Raw genomic sequence first — 15,595 nt, 5'->3', positions numbered from 1 at the left:
TACAGTGAATCATAAAACATCTATTATTTAATTAACAATTAAATTAATTAAATTATCTAAATTTTCGTGTTAAGCTAAAACTGAAGATCTATTCTTCTGATGAGGGTGAGCAGTGGCAGAAGGAGGATGATGGATTAGCCCCTGCTTTACCAGCAGATCTACGTCATGTGCCCTTCAAGGGCGTAGGACCCGGTTTAAAAGGGGGCTCAGCTGAATTCTACAAATTAATGAACGCCAGACGTAGTGTAAGAAAATACAGTGATAAACCAGTCGACATTGCTGTTATAAAAGATATCATACGTACGGCAGGTTTGTGGTTTACTTAATTGAATTGAAAATGTTTCACGTGATCAAGGATTTTTTGACTTCTCCTCCTCCTTGGTGATACGTGGTGATATTTAAAATCAGTACTTCTCCCCACCTAACATCACTTGTATTTATAGTACATAGAAACAATCGTACAATTTTTGGATTTTTTTAAATGTATTGGGATTTTTCTGAACAAAGTATAAAGTTAATTTAACCAGCATAAACATAGTCACTATTCTTTATAAATACGGAGATAAACAAATATACAACCTAAAATTATTGTCAAACACTGCATTAAGCCTTAAAAATTGGAATGATTCACATTTCTTAATCTTTTTCCCCAAAGGAACTGCGCCAAGTGGCGCCCATACCGAACCGTGGACATTCGTAGCCATCAACTCCTCGAAGATCAAGGAAGATATTCGAGAAATAATCGAACGAGAAGAAGAATTAAATTATATGCAAAGGATGTCCAGACAATGGTGTGCTGACCTATCACCATTACGAACGAATTGGGAGAAGGAATACCTGACAGTTGCACCTTGGTTGATTTTATTATTCCGAAAAACGCACAGTAGAAGGCAAGATGGGGCACGTAAAGAACATTATTACCATGAAACCAGTGCTGCTATTGCTGCAGGGTTTATGCTGGCTGCAATTCAGGTAAATGATAATTGAAAAATAAAAAAAAAATAGAAATTGTAACTGAATATTGCTCACTATAACTCTAATGGGCAGTGCTCCCATTAAATGGTATATAAGAAAAGCAATATGGCAATCACAGTCGATACGCTCTTCGAGCAACCTGGTATCAAGCAGTAGTGGCATTGGTTTTGACTTGGGAATATAGATATAAATAAGCTTCCAAGAGAACAAAAATAGCCATTATCCTGCATTGTTGCTTCAATAAAAATCCATCACTAATATAGAATATGTAATAATGCAAATCCAAGACAGAAATAGGACAACTGTTTGTTTGTCTTTTGTCATCATTCAAATCATTACATTATGATTATTATCATTTAAAATTAAAACATCTTATTTATTATTACCAGAGTGCCGGTTTGTGCTCCTTGATCACAACTCCATTGAACTGTGGACCACAACTGCGTCGACTTCTCAATCGACCAGATAATGAAAAACTTCTGGTTTTGGCACCAGTGGGGCATCCTCATGAAAATTGTACTGTGCCGGATCTGAAACGAAAACCATTAGATGATATAATGGTTGTCTTTTAAAATTATTAATGAATAGATTTTAGTATATCAGTATATGCAGCAATTGTAAAAAATAAACCAGTAAATTATGCCATATCAGTATAAATATATAGTTGCTTTATATGAACCAAAATTCATTAATATGATTCCTATCAGATGATGATTAGCAACCACGGTGCAACATTTAGTTCTGAATAGTACAGAATCTTTGAAAGATTTCGAATAATTTTAGAAACTACCATCATTTCTAGCACCTTCAAAATATCAACATTTTTTTAATTGATTCGGCTCAATTGCTGAATCATATTGCTAATAAATGTTGCCTTCACCAAGATTTTATACCATATTATAGTATAGAATAAAAATATTATTATAAAATTTATCAGTAGGTACTTACCTCACATAGATTTTAAAATAGAGCTTCATAAATCACAAATGTGTTTCGAATTTTCTTGAAATGTCTTCTCTAAATATGTGATGACCACCACAACTCGGCCTAAAAGATAAAAAAAATATTGCTAACAATTATGTATAAAATTTTATACTTGGTGTAAGTTTTGCTTACCTGCAGTTAAGTCAAATGAATTTTTTTGTTCCTTAATATGCATTAGAATTACCATAACAATGACCAACTGGAAGTCTAAGTATTTATCAACATCATCTGGACTGGTGAAAAGTCGACGAGGATTTCTAAAACTAAGTCACAAACAAATAACAAAATTAATAAAAGATCCAGAAGAAATAATTGTGAACTATTCAAATAACTACCTGTTCTAAACTTTTCTATGCTTCATAAGGTTCTAAGATTCAGAATTATTTCCAATTTGCTAAAGCATTGTCCACAGAATACAATTCATTTCTAACATTGCATTTGCTTGAAATTATTTAAAATTTCAATAATTTAATTAAAAAATAAAATTAATATATAAGCCATCATAATTAAGTTAGCTAAATTCGTTTATTAATATAAGTACATATTGTTAATGGTAAATGATTTACATGGAATGGTTCATGCTAAATTACATAAAATTATTATATATTTACTAGTGTAATAACAAATTTAAATTTCAAAAAGTGTCACTTTTTACAAAACTATATAAAATGCTGTTATTGACTTATCTTTATTATATCATAATATAATTTATCACTAAATACAAGAATAAAATGAAAGATGATTCACTTGCCTAATACGATAATCTATAATTTAAATATCTTTCATAACATTATCGATTTTTAATAATATTCACTATTATTCTATAAATATTCGTCTAAAGCCTATTTATAATACCTGTACTAAAATTACTTTACTAAAACATTTCAAAAGTTATCTTACTCATAATATTCTTAACATAATACAATTTTTATCTAGTTGTAAACTTCAAAATCATTTTAAAAATAAAATATAATATAATATAAGTTAAAACAAAGTAAAATACAATTACTTATAAAAGTTTAAATCTGATGGAACATATAATTAAAATTTTTATCACATAACAATCTACAATTACTAGTCAACGGTAACAAGTGCCTTATTATCAAAAAATAAATTAACTCGCGCATTTTATTTCAATGTTTTTTTAAAAAATATTACTTACAATTTTTCATCAATCAATGGTATTTAAATTTATATAAAAAACATTTACGAATAGAAACCGCTGTAACTGTTGAGAACAAAGTGTATAGTTCATTAGTGCGATTGACAATTCAGTTTATTTCTTAAATTCATAATTATTATATTATTATATTTGTAAGTGAAAGTTAAATTAATTATAAAACGACACGTCACTCAGGTTTATTGAATTTACAAACTTGATGATATCATAATATTTTATAAACATATAATTTCTTATTATCAGTGCATAGTACACTTTTTGTAACGGTTTTTATTTCAATGTAAAAACATTCTATTTTGATGTAATAAATTTTAATGGAGTTGTGAGCCAGAACGATGGAATCATAAATTGATTTAAAAATCCAAAAAGTGTTTCAAATTATAATAAATAAGTTAAGTATTTATTACTTACATTTTTCAACCGGTTCTTTCTTCGACATTTAATTATATTTAGAAATTTTTTCAATTTTTTCACGTGATAATCATTTGCCATCATAAAAGTAATAATTAAATGAAATATAATTTGCATTTAAAAAATTAAAAGCTGATATGCGTAGGATATGATTAAAAATCGATCTATAATAACTTAGTTCTTAAGAATAAAAATGTTTTTATAATTATTATTATAATTATTAACAAAATTTTAATCTCTATATTTCACACGAAGATCATATTAACTATGTAGTAAATTGTGATAAATTTAATGAATATCCAATTATTGATTATTATCACAAATAAAATAAAAAATATATGTTTTTTAAAATATATCAAATTTAAAGAATTGCTAAGGCTTATTGAAACATACGTAGATATCAAGAAGTTTGTAAAATTTAATATTATTGAAGAAAAAATGTCTAGCACCTTGCATGTATAATTGTATGTGGATATATACATATTAGGGTGGTCCTTAATATGGACATTTTCGAATTTCCTTGCTCCCAAGGGCTCAAAGGGTTCTAAATTGATAAAAAACAATTCTCTGAAAGTTTTAGCTCTTAATATTAACCTTTAGATAGCGCTCAATTCAATCAAACTTCGTATGGAAATACGAAATTCGAAATAAATACGAAATATTTTTTATTGAAAATTCGAAGCTTTCAAAAATTTTGAAATTTTTTTCATTCTATTTCCATACAAATCTTTGATTAAATTGCGCTCTATTTAAAAGACATTATTAAGATTTATAAGTTTAAGTTTTTTATCAATTTGGAACCATTTGAGCCCTTGGGAGCAAGGAAATTCGAAAATGTCCACATTAAGGACCAACCTAATATATATATATATATATATATATATATATATATATATATATATATATATATATATAGTCATCCTTATTTAAAATACAAGCGTTATTACAACATTGATTATTTTTATCGATTTTAATACTGTAAATATACAGAGTTCATTATTACAATTTTTACAATAGACTACATCTAGTATTTTATTAAATATTAGCATGTTTATTTAAATGCTGTGTTGTAAAACAAAACAGAAATTTTGCTAAATTATATTTTATAATTATAGCAATGGTTCCTGAACAAGAAGACATCTCCTATCGCCGAAATGTTAGGTATATAAAATAATTGATTATTTTTTAAATAAATAAAATTAGTAGAGAAAAGGGATTTTAGTTCAGAAGTTCAATAGTCATAATTTATGATAACTTATTTTCGATTACACAAAATTCCAATTCCTAATACGCGGCTAAAAATTTCTTATTTAAATGCCATCAAATGGATTATTATAACAGAAAATATATTTATAAAAACTTCGTCTAAAGTTTGTTGTAAAGTCGTCGTTGTTGAAAATGTTGAAACTTACATGGAGAAAATATTAAATCTGAAAGCTTGTTGAAAAAAATGGTGCTGGAATCGTTATATTCTATTTGTAAATTTTAAGTGTAGTTTAAGTATGGAAAATTAGCTTTAAAATATCCTTAACATTGATCTATTTATTTATTTATTTATTTAGTCATAAGCAAGACAATTTCAATAATAATAAATTATATTTTAGGCTCTTGTCAGGAGTTGATGGATTTTTTTATGGATCAAAGTCTTATTCTTAAGTATTTCTAATTCGTATCAGTATGAATTTTAAAATCAGGAGCTTTTGAAAATGCCAAGTAAGAGAATATTATAAAGCTCTACAGATATTGTCTAAGCTTTAATAACAAATAGAATATGATAATACATTAAAATGTTCAAAAACCTCAAATAAATAGATTTTTTTGATGACTTTATTTTTATTTTGTTTTGTAAAATATAATTCAAGAAAACGAATTAGGAGAATATATAAAAATTATGAATCCAATTAATATTCGAGTTAAAACAACATATCGTATAGTATAATATTATATAGTTTCTCACCTACCTTCAAAAAATATGCTTAAAAAGTTCTAAAGGCTATATCGTCTACCACTTACTTGGACCTAATATTATGATATTTTTATATTTGATTGTTTCAATATATTAAAATAAATTTAAATTAAAAATTATATATAGAGTGTTAAAAATGTTTTGCGAGCGAAATTACCCATAATTCACAAGCTCTTCTTTTGAACAAAATAGTTTTTTGCAATGTTCAATAATACTTCAATGTTGTACATGACAAGATATGAAAAGGATTTGGACATTTTAAATTGAATCAAATAAAAACATAATATATATTTCAATGGTAATAGAAACTTACGGTAGAGTTTTGATTAGATTCACCTAGCTCATAGACTTCTCTATACCTGATGAATAGATTTTGATGAGTTTCCTTTTGATTGTGGAACTGGTGGACCAAGAACCGCCAACCTTCCATCTCTTAGAGGGCACAAGATGTGTGTGTTACCAGGAGCCACACAAACACTCTGAATTGGCACGTGGAGGGGAATGTCGAAGACTGGTTTTAATCTGAAAAAAAAATTTTAAAGAATAATTGTATTTTTACTAAAAAAAGACAACAGGATACTCTTATGACACCCTGTTTGTTGATAAATTCGATAGTCGATTCATGAAAACTTATTGTCTTATTTTTATTTCATTTATATACGAGGTGTGTTCAAAAAGTACCCGGAATTACTAATAATTAAATTTCGCGGGTCTGGAGTGTCTGATTGTCAAAATTTTTTTTTTATTGTGTTGGTATACATGCCCCTAAAGTATGATGAAATTTTCAGCTATATTCACTGTTTACTTGTGTGTGGTAGTCGCTAGGGTTCGACGTGTTTTTCTGAGCTCGGCGATTTTTACAATGGAAGAATTGAAAAGTCAAAGAATTTGTATTAAATTTTGCGTAAAAAATGAAATAAAGTGTTGCAAAGTGCAAAAATTCACCAGATATGGCTCCGTGTGACTTTTTCCTATTCCCAAAGTTGAAGAGACCCATGAAAGGACGGCGGTTTTCCTCGATTGAAGAAAATCGCTGAGAGTGCTCAAGGACATATCAAAAAGTGAATATCAAGGGTGCTTCGAAAATTGGAAAAAACGCTGGCATAAGTGTATTATATCTGGGGGGGACTACTTTGAAGGGAACCACATTAATGTAGACGAATAAATAAATATTTTTTTGAAAAAACGAAAATTCCGGGTACTTTTTGAACAGACCTCGTACATTGATTGCATCCTTGTACAAGTATACAATAATTAGTGCAATTTCTTACTATATAAATTCGATTTATATTTATAGCGTGGATATTGTAGATATTTGATTTAACACTTTCCACTCGGGAGTCCAACTGCTCGACGGTGCGCTGCGCTCTGTATATTATAGTGCTATACATATCTCTCAACTCGGATTTTTTTTTTGTATCGGATTTTTTTATAATGTGGTAATATTGCTTTTAAATATCGTTAGTATGATAATAAAACAAAAAATTCGAAATAAAATTAAAAAATATGATACAAACCATGTAATTGTTTAAAAAAATTGTTTTTACACAGATGTTTATAAAAATTAATTAATAAAAATTATATCAAATATATACTGAATATAAACTAAATAAAAAAATAATTAAAAAACAATATTCTTGGAGGTAGATGCGGTTATCGTGCCCGTATTAAGAACAACCCCAATAATACCATTATTTTTTCTATTACACGTATATATATACGTGTGTGTTTGTATATGTATGTATATTATGCATGTGTATAATACATTACATTGTATATATATATATATATATATATATATATATATATATATATGTAAATAATATATAACATGAAATTTTTGGTAACAATTATATCTAAAAAATAATGGTGTTTATGAGCAATTAAATTAATTTGTTCATACATATTTATGAAAATAATTATAAATTAATCGGTAAATGAACTTAATAGTGAATTAACTTCATAAGTATGAAAAAAATCACATGTTGTAAGTTTAGTTTGCGACGACACGATTTGCCGCCGAAGCGGCGGCATCCGAGTGGAACGGTAAAACGTATCATGCCGCCGGAGTGGCGGCATCCGAGCGCAACGGTAAAAAGACCATGCCGCCGGAGCGGCTGCATCCGAATCAAAAGGGTTAAATTTTCTTAAGATTTTTTATCAATAAATAAAATGAAATAAGCGAGTCATATGTATATGTAAAATATAATGCAAACAATTAAATATATGGAGCATATTATTTTTGGTATCAAAAATATAATACACAAGCACAATCTATCACGCACGAAATTTGAAGTAAACCTGAAGTTCTCCTTGTAAGACAAAATTATTGAAGTGGATAATATCAATAATCCTATATAAACATTGCGTTGATTCTTGAAAAAACTAACACGGTACGAAAGGAATATACCTAATGGTAGTCCTCTATTTGCCAGACCAAAATCAATTGTTTGTTCAATCAATTCAAAGGGGTCTCTTTAGATAGTTCATTTATCATATATAAATCAAATAAAATTACATAGAAGCACAGAAAGACTCAACACAGATTAAAAAAATGAACCCAATAATTTGTTGATTATTGCTGAAATAGTTTCTAAATAATTAGCCACAAAAAAGAAAAAAAAAACTATACATTTTGTAGAAAAAAAAATATCCAATTTTCAAACATCAAAAAGTGTTTATAATAATTAGAAATATTTCAAATAAAAATTGCGTTTATTGTTGATCGAATATCGAGTATTGAAACTACATAAAAATGAATTATTGCCCGATTCCCTAGTCTGGTTTTGAGGCCAATATACACAATTATTTCTTATATTTTGTATAAATTTTAAAAATTCAGCTGGTTAAAATTTGAAAAATGCTTGAATTATGTTAATTAGAAATAAACGATTTTATAAAAAAAAATTAATGACATGCAATTCGGTGGATAGATAGAGTAAATCTTTCATATTTCACGGTCTGTATTCTAGTCATTCACAAAACATCAAACATAATTGTATATATACATAATAATCGCTCACCCTTGTAATCGGCTCATTGTCAAGTCTCCGGCGTCGTCAACACAAACGACATTATCGCCAGCGGTTGCCAACCCGGTCACACGACCGGAAACTCGTTTAGAACCAACCCAGGTACCATTCACTGTGAACACATGCAAAGAACATCCGCAACGGTCCCGGGCAGAAAATACAGCGTGACCTTGGGCTGACATTTCCGTATACTCGATAATTATCGACCTTTCCAAAACCTACGAAGATTGTACAAGTGTTGATCAACACCGATTCCAAGAAGAAATTCAGATTAAACAGTAAAGATTTTTAAGTTTTACCTGAGGTAAAAAGCTTCTATGTGAATCAGGACTTCGTGGAATCTCACATCCTTTGGGTCTGAGAGTTCTGACATACCGTCCAGATCGCAAGGCATGCACATTGACGGTTCCATCCTCTGAACCGCTGATGGCAACGTCCAGTTCTCCATGTAAAGCAACGCAGGTCACTGGTGCATCATGACCACGTAGCACTCTGACAGGTGTCAGTAATGTTCCATCTGGATAAAAACAATATTATGAATTGATATGCTATTAACCTGATTAAAATGTCAAACTTACTAGAAGCGCCTCCCGCCCATGGTGTCACCTCCCATACAACACATGTGCAATCTTTTGAACCGCTTAACAAAATTCCTCCTCTTCTGTAACGAAGTTACAAAATGATATTAAATTATTTGACCAATGAAATAAATTATATTATTATTTTTACCTAGAATCAATTGCCAAACATGTGACGACATCCATGTGCCTGATAGATGTTTGTAATAATCTTCCACGTGCCACAGAATAGGCTCGGATGGAACCGTCCCATAGGCCTCCACAATATATGACTCGTCCGTCCAGACTAGCACAGAAAGTGCGAGAATCTGGAACGTAGGCTGGATGGAATGGTCCTGGTAAACGTTTCCTGGCTTTAGGTAGGTTTATGCTCGCATCTGGTTCAAACATGAAACCTCGCGGATTGCTCCTATTAAGAAAATCAAACATCCCAGTTAAATTATGGAAGGGCATATTTTTTTTCGGTACAGCCAAAATTTTGTAAATTATGATAATAGTTTTGTGCATTTTCCTCTATTACCTGTCAGCTGACTGCCAATTATGAGCGGCCAATACTCCCAATTTCGAAACACTGACTACACAATCTGGTCCAGCTTGTAGAAAAGATCTTGGAGGCGATCGCGGTGAACTCAAGTAAATCATGGGATCTTTTTCACTTGCTGCATCCGAGCAAGTGAAAAGAGTTGCCAAATTCAAGAATGTTGTCATGTCGGGCCTTCTTAGTTCTCCTCTAATCAATCTATTAAATCAAATATAGTGTAACGTATAATCACCAGATAGGCACAAAACTGTAAGAAAATATACGATTTTTATTAGCTAATAGTAATTACCTTTTTGCAGCCTCATCTTTCGACATCCTCTTGGGATGCGATTCCCGCATGAGTTGACTTGGCGTCTGTCCAAAATTATTAATCATCCCCTCGACGGCTTCTCGTTCTTTGGGGTTTTTAATAGCATCCAAATCTACTGCGCCTTCGTAACTGCAGTAATAGAAAACATTTAAGGCTTTAGCAGCCTTAGCTCCTTTCTGTTTGCAGCCGAAAATCAGGTCTATCCATTCATGGAGATGATTTGACACGTGTTCGCTTTCAAGAGCTCGCCTGGAAAAACAGAAGAAAAATATCTTCAAAGTGCTAAGTAATATATATTGATTTATGTAATGTATTAATTGTACCTATGAAGGGTTATAAAATCTTCAGCATCTCTGGCCCAAGGCGGTAAAACAACATCCCCGACTTTTTCCTTAGTTACTTGTAATCTACCCAGATCCAAATTATTAACATTCCTCAAAAATTCAGGAAAGTAATAAAATTCTGGTGTCAGTTCTTTGACATCGTTCGGATTGTCCATAAGGAGTTTCCACGTTTGCGGTATCGAGTGAAATTGCCGATCGGCGACATCAAATCTTCCACTTTGAAGTTCAATATGAAGAGATGTAAATGGTTCTACGCGAATTAGATAATGCAAAACTCCCGCGGAATTTGAATAATGAGTTCCATAATGAAATTTGCTGATTGTTCCGGTTGGATCCTCAAAGCTATCATATTTGGCGCGTACCTAGAAAAGAAACAAAACAATGGAAGAAATATCAATAACAAGGATAACGCAGAACTAAATTCAAATCAAAAATGAAATATTAAAAGTTGAGTAATAAATAGAATTTATTTTTTAGTTTTAGTTCTACGTCCAATTTCAAAATATTAGCCAGTGACATTAAATAAATGTATGAAATTATATATATTTATAATATTTAAAATAAATTGGTATAAATTTTCAATGAAATTGCCAGACAACATTAGTGACAACTTCAGTGTAGCTGTATAAATAAATAAATAAATAAATAAAATGTAATATGATAATTTACCATTCACAAGTAACTTCAACAAAGTATCAGAATTCAGTAAATCATAATTTAATACAGACTCTGTATTACAGAGTGTACAGTATCATAATAGATACATACTTGTATCCAGGGCCGGTCCTGCCTTGCATGCAATGCATGCAAAAAATGCGGGCGCAAGCCTTAGGGGGCGCCAATACGAGTTTCGAAAATTAAATTTATAATATAATATTTATATTTTTTTATATAAAATCTATAATTATTTATTTAAAATGTAGAATACTTAATAAATTATAATAAATAATTTAACTTAACTAGGGATGCGGAGATACAAAAAGCATATTTATTTTGCAATGTGATATCAGTAGAAACAATTAACCGATTAATAATTCTACAAATTAGCAATAACTCTGTTTATTGCTTAATCTACTTATTAAATTTTTCTTTGTTTGAAGTTACTGCGGAATCGAAAAAGAAATTATCTAGTGTTCAATCCCATAAGCGCAAACCTGCAAAAGATTAAATTAATTGTTGGGCATTATTGACGAAAAATTGCGAGCTGATTTAGTTCAATCGGAACTCGTTAAAAATATAAACAAATTATAAAAAATGGGGGGTCAGTGCTTAGAAAATGACTTGTTTATTCCGAGAAATTGAATTGTAACTTTTGCTTTTGTTGCAAATGTTTCGCATCTGTTGAACTTTGAATGTTGAAGACTTTTGTGGAACAAATATGAAAAATGGAAGCAAAATTTACTTTGGAACGAAAATCTTAAGGCTTGTTTTATACCTAGTGGTGTCCATACTCTAAATCCATACTCTAAATTTAATCATTCTTAACTATACAGAAATAATACATATCAAATATAATAAGTTTTTTTTTTCAATGTTGTTCAAGAAATGTGTAAATCCTTTGCATTTTTTACTGATTTTTGAACAATACTTCTAAAATACGTTACAAATTTAACTTTAAAACAACAAGCTGATACTCTGAATATGACGGCTCATGCGATATCAATAAGGAGAAGTTTACGACGCAATTTTGGATATTGTAAATGATGAAAAATTAAATTAAATTAAAATTTAAAAAATCCAACATGAAATACCAGTGTTATGTTTGAAAATTAAATGCTAGTTTTTTTTTAATATTAATAATGCACATACGTTAAAAATAATTGAAAATTTCAAAATACTTGATTATAATCAACCCCCGAATCGCCTCGATTTTCTAAATAAATTTAAAATCTATATATTTTATACGCGTTTAGATTATATTTAATTTTTTGTGCACTAAATCCAGAATAATTAAAAATTTATTTATTTATTTCACTTAATATTTTTGTTAAAGTTATAGAGTTTAAGAAATGCATTTCAGAAATAGTATTTATTATTCTGATATCAAGATCTTTATATCAAAATAAGAAATACTATTTCTGAAATGGATTTCTTAAATTCTATAACTTTAATCTAACAAAAATATTAATTCTTTTGCTATGGTAGTCGAACTTACACCCTTAACCAATTTACTACGTATTGAATATTACTAAAATGTAAAATTATGACAGGGATTGTTTTAATTATTGATATCGAAAATAATAAATAAATTTAAAATCAATATTTTTATACCCTTCTAGATTATATGTAATTTTTTGTGTACTAAATCCAGAATAATTAAAAATCAATTTTTAAAAAATATGTAAATATTTATATAATTTTAATGATAAAAAACAGTGGAAATTAATAGGGGGGGGGGGGCGCTAGAAAGAAAGTTGCATGCGGGCGCTAAGGACCCCAGGACCGGCCCTGCTTGTATCTCTAAAAACTTACCTCCGCTTCGTTTTTCGGATTAACCACACCAATAGGTTTCGACAGATCCCTAAAAGTGTTAGGATTTTCCAAATCCAGTTCCTCGCTGTGGTAATCCGTAAGTATCCATGGAAAAACGGGGTATTGAGATAAGTCGTTATATGTTCTGCCAGCTATCGTGTTCAAGTGCATTAGGTAATCGAAATTGGAAATTTCTCGCCTCTGCCATCGTTGTGTGAGACCAGAAGCGCGCAGCAATTCAGAGGGCGATCGACCGCTGCCATAAAGGATATTGGGGGGTTGCAGGCTCAATATTCGGGAAAATACCTTGTTCCGAGTCTAGGGAAGAAAGTGACACATGGGACTTGTGTTATTTATTCATAAAATCGTTATCGAAATCGAATATTTTATACAACGTAAAGGTGTAAAAACTTTTAGATAAATTGCAATATACAGGTATTATATTATACATAGTAGATGTGAATAATAAGTTTAAGATTTTTTATTAATTTGCATTGTATCACAAAGACAAATACAAACTAGAGGTGTATGGGATCGCCTTAAGAAAAATTGCTGGAACTCCCCGCGCCTTAATGAAATATTCGAGGAATATTAAATGTTTCCAAATAGATTATTATGATTATTTCAAGTGTTATAAGTAATGTTTAGAACTTTAGCTAAAATTAGAATTAAAATGCGACATATTTTTCGATATTCAAAAAATCGTCGAAAAAATATTGTCTCCACACATAAACATCCATTTTTTCTAAGGTATGCCAAAATGTTCAGAAACCTCTAAAACGTTAAGATATGCTACAATTTTCAATTTCGATTTACGGGCCATTACTATACTCAAGTAAGAAAAGATAGCCATATTATCAAATTTTAATCGGTATATACTATAAATGCTATAGCATCCACGTCAAGTATTACGATTCCATTTTACGCCCATGCTAGTCAATACCTAGATATCCAGTTATTCCATACCGTGACAGGTATAATAATTACACGTGAAGTTATATAAAAATTAAATTCAAAATAATTGATTTTAAAATTTGAATGCTATAGCATTCATGTCCTACTGCATCACTATGTAAAAGACTGATCTATCATTCACGTCTGTGAACATGTTGAACAACCTATTTTTATACTATTACCGTAGCAAAAAAATAATAAGTAATTCGTTTTTCTATTTTTATACTATTCATTATTACCTTAGTAGAGAAATTGAAAAAGTAGTTCGTTTGATCCAGCAGAAAGATTTCCAAGGCACTTCTACGCAAATTATACTTCCGCAAATGTATTTCTCTTAAAGAAGCCAAAGGCCATCTGTGGTCCTGCCTGGGTCTATCATCCCGAAGAGGACTTAAGTCGTGGAAAACTAAATGGGTAGTGGTCACATCAAATTTTCCACGAATTCTGCTCATTAAGGTAATTAATTCGCATTCTTGTGAAATGACAACTTTTTGCTTCACGTGTGCCTGGGCCTGAAATGCTGCCTACGCCTGAAGATTCTTCTTTTGATTGATCTGCCGCCAATCTGGATAATAAATAAAATTCATGATGTCAAAAAATTATTCTTGACAAATACTTTTAAATAAATTATATTAATTATAAATCATATCAAAAACTGCGTTTTTTTTCATATGACCTCATAGATTAATGTATATAAGTGATATTCTCAGTTTACAACAGCTTTGAAAATGCGTGTTAGTTTATTTTCAAGATATAAATCATTAAAGAATTTTCCGGTTATATGCCGGAAAAGGGCAATGAAAACCATATGTTATTGAACCTTATATCAAAGGTATTATAAATGTATGGGATGACTAATAGTCAAATCACACTAGGGATTAGTTGTCTATATGTTACATTTCATTCAGAATATCTCCTAGGGAATACTAGGCGGATAAAGAATATTTGACAAAGGATACGTATGACATATTTCATAGATCAGGAAGAAATATATAATGGATTCAATAGAAGTAAAACCATTAATTAACTCTCCCACAATTGTTCTAATGTTTTTATGAAAATTTTTGTTTGTTTAAAAAACGAGTGTTATAATGTTTTTAATCACTTTTGATAAAATAAATATCGAATTGCAATTCCTATGAAAAAGTCTATCACCAGTTACAATTTAGACAAGCGCGCAAAATTTTCTTATTTTTTTTAATAATTAGTGATCGAAAACCCGTTTGTGAAATATTTATAAAAACCATGAAAATGTATCAAAAAGAGTTGATAGTTAAAGATTTTCTTAGAATTTTTAAACATTATCATTTATTATACTAACTGTGCCTCCGCCGTCAACCTGGCCAACTCCTCCTCCTCAAGCAAAGGCCCTTCTTCATCTTCATCACCGTCTCTTCTTCTAACAACTGCTGGTGTGATTGGCAAAGAAAATTCTGGTTGTTTAACAGCAGTAATACCGGTGTTGTCTCTCAAACTTGCTGCAGAAGCATGATTGTCCACCGGCAAAGGTGATGGTTCGAGTTTTAGACGCATTCGGGAAGCATTTTCATGTTGGGATAGCTGATATAGAACAGTTTCTGATTTGCTGAAATAATAGAAAATACTATTAATTTATATATGATAAGTTACATTTATGTCTTACCAATACATATATTCAACTAGATTTATTTCTATCCTTTAACAAAGAGTAACAAAAAAAAAACTGGCAAAAACTACTAGGTTAGCATGACAATATATGTGAGTGTAGTAGATATGCAGTAAAATATATTTCTGCAATTTTAGATATTAGTTTAGATAATAGTTCGCCAAAAACCAGTGTAAATATAGAAAATTGTAACTTGTGGTTTA

The 15,595-nt window shown here is 30.0% G+C and overlaps 1 protein-coding gene across 1 annotated transcript in view; it reads right to left on the bottom strand.

Annotated features, from left to right (window-relative positions):
- Nucleotides 1–1,992: 1,992 nt before the first annotated feature.
- LOC113386076 (neurobeachin-like protein 1) overlaps nt 1,993–15,595 on the bottom strand; it is an 84,596-nt gene continuing 70,993 nt past the window's right edge. The window contains 13 exon segments of the mRNA XM_026623884.1: nt 1,993–2,022; nt 5,876–6,038; nt 8,540–8,752; nt 8,882–9,052; nt 9,054–9,206; nt 9,278–9,535; nt 9,647–9,865; nt 9,957–10,226; nt 10,301–10,683; nt 12,794–13,111; nt 13,987–14,243; nt 14,245–14,312; nt 15,069–15,332. Coding sequence (XP_026479669.1) covers nt 1,993–2,022; nt 5,876–6,038; nt 8,540–8,752; nt 8,882–9,052; nt 9,054–9,206; nt 9,278–9,535; nt 9,647–9,865; nt 9,957–10,226; nt 10,301–10,683; nt 12,794–13,111; nt 13,987–14,243; nt 14,245–14,312; nt 15,069–15,332 — 2,767 coding nt within the window.

Source organism: Ctenocephalides felis, unplaced genomic scaffold (assembly GCF_003426905.1).
Source record: "Ctenocephalides felis isolate EL2017-DRISC unplaced genomic scaffold, ASM342690v1 CF-g0.4_SCAFFOLD_03571, whole genome shotgun sequence".
In the NCBI taxonomy this organism is placed as follows: domain Eukaryota; kingdom Metazoa; phylum Arthropoda; class Insecta; order Siphonaptera; family Pulicidae; genus Ctenocephalides; species Ctenocephalides felis.
Note: the sequence above shows the minus strand (reverse complement) of the source record. Positions and strands in the feature narration are given on the sequence as shown.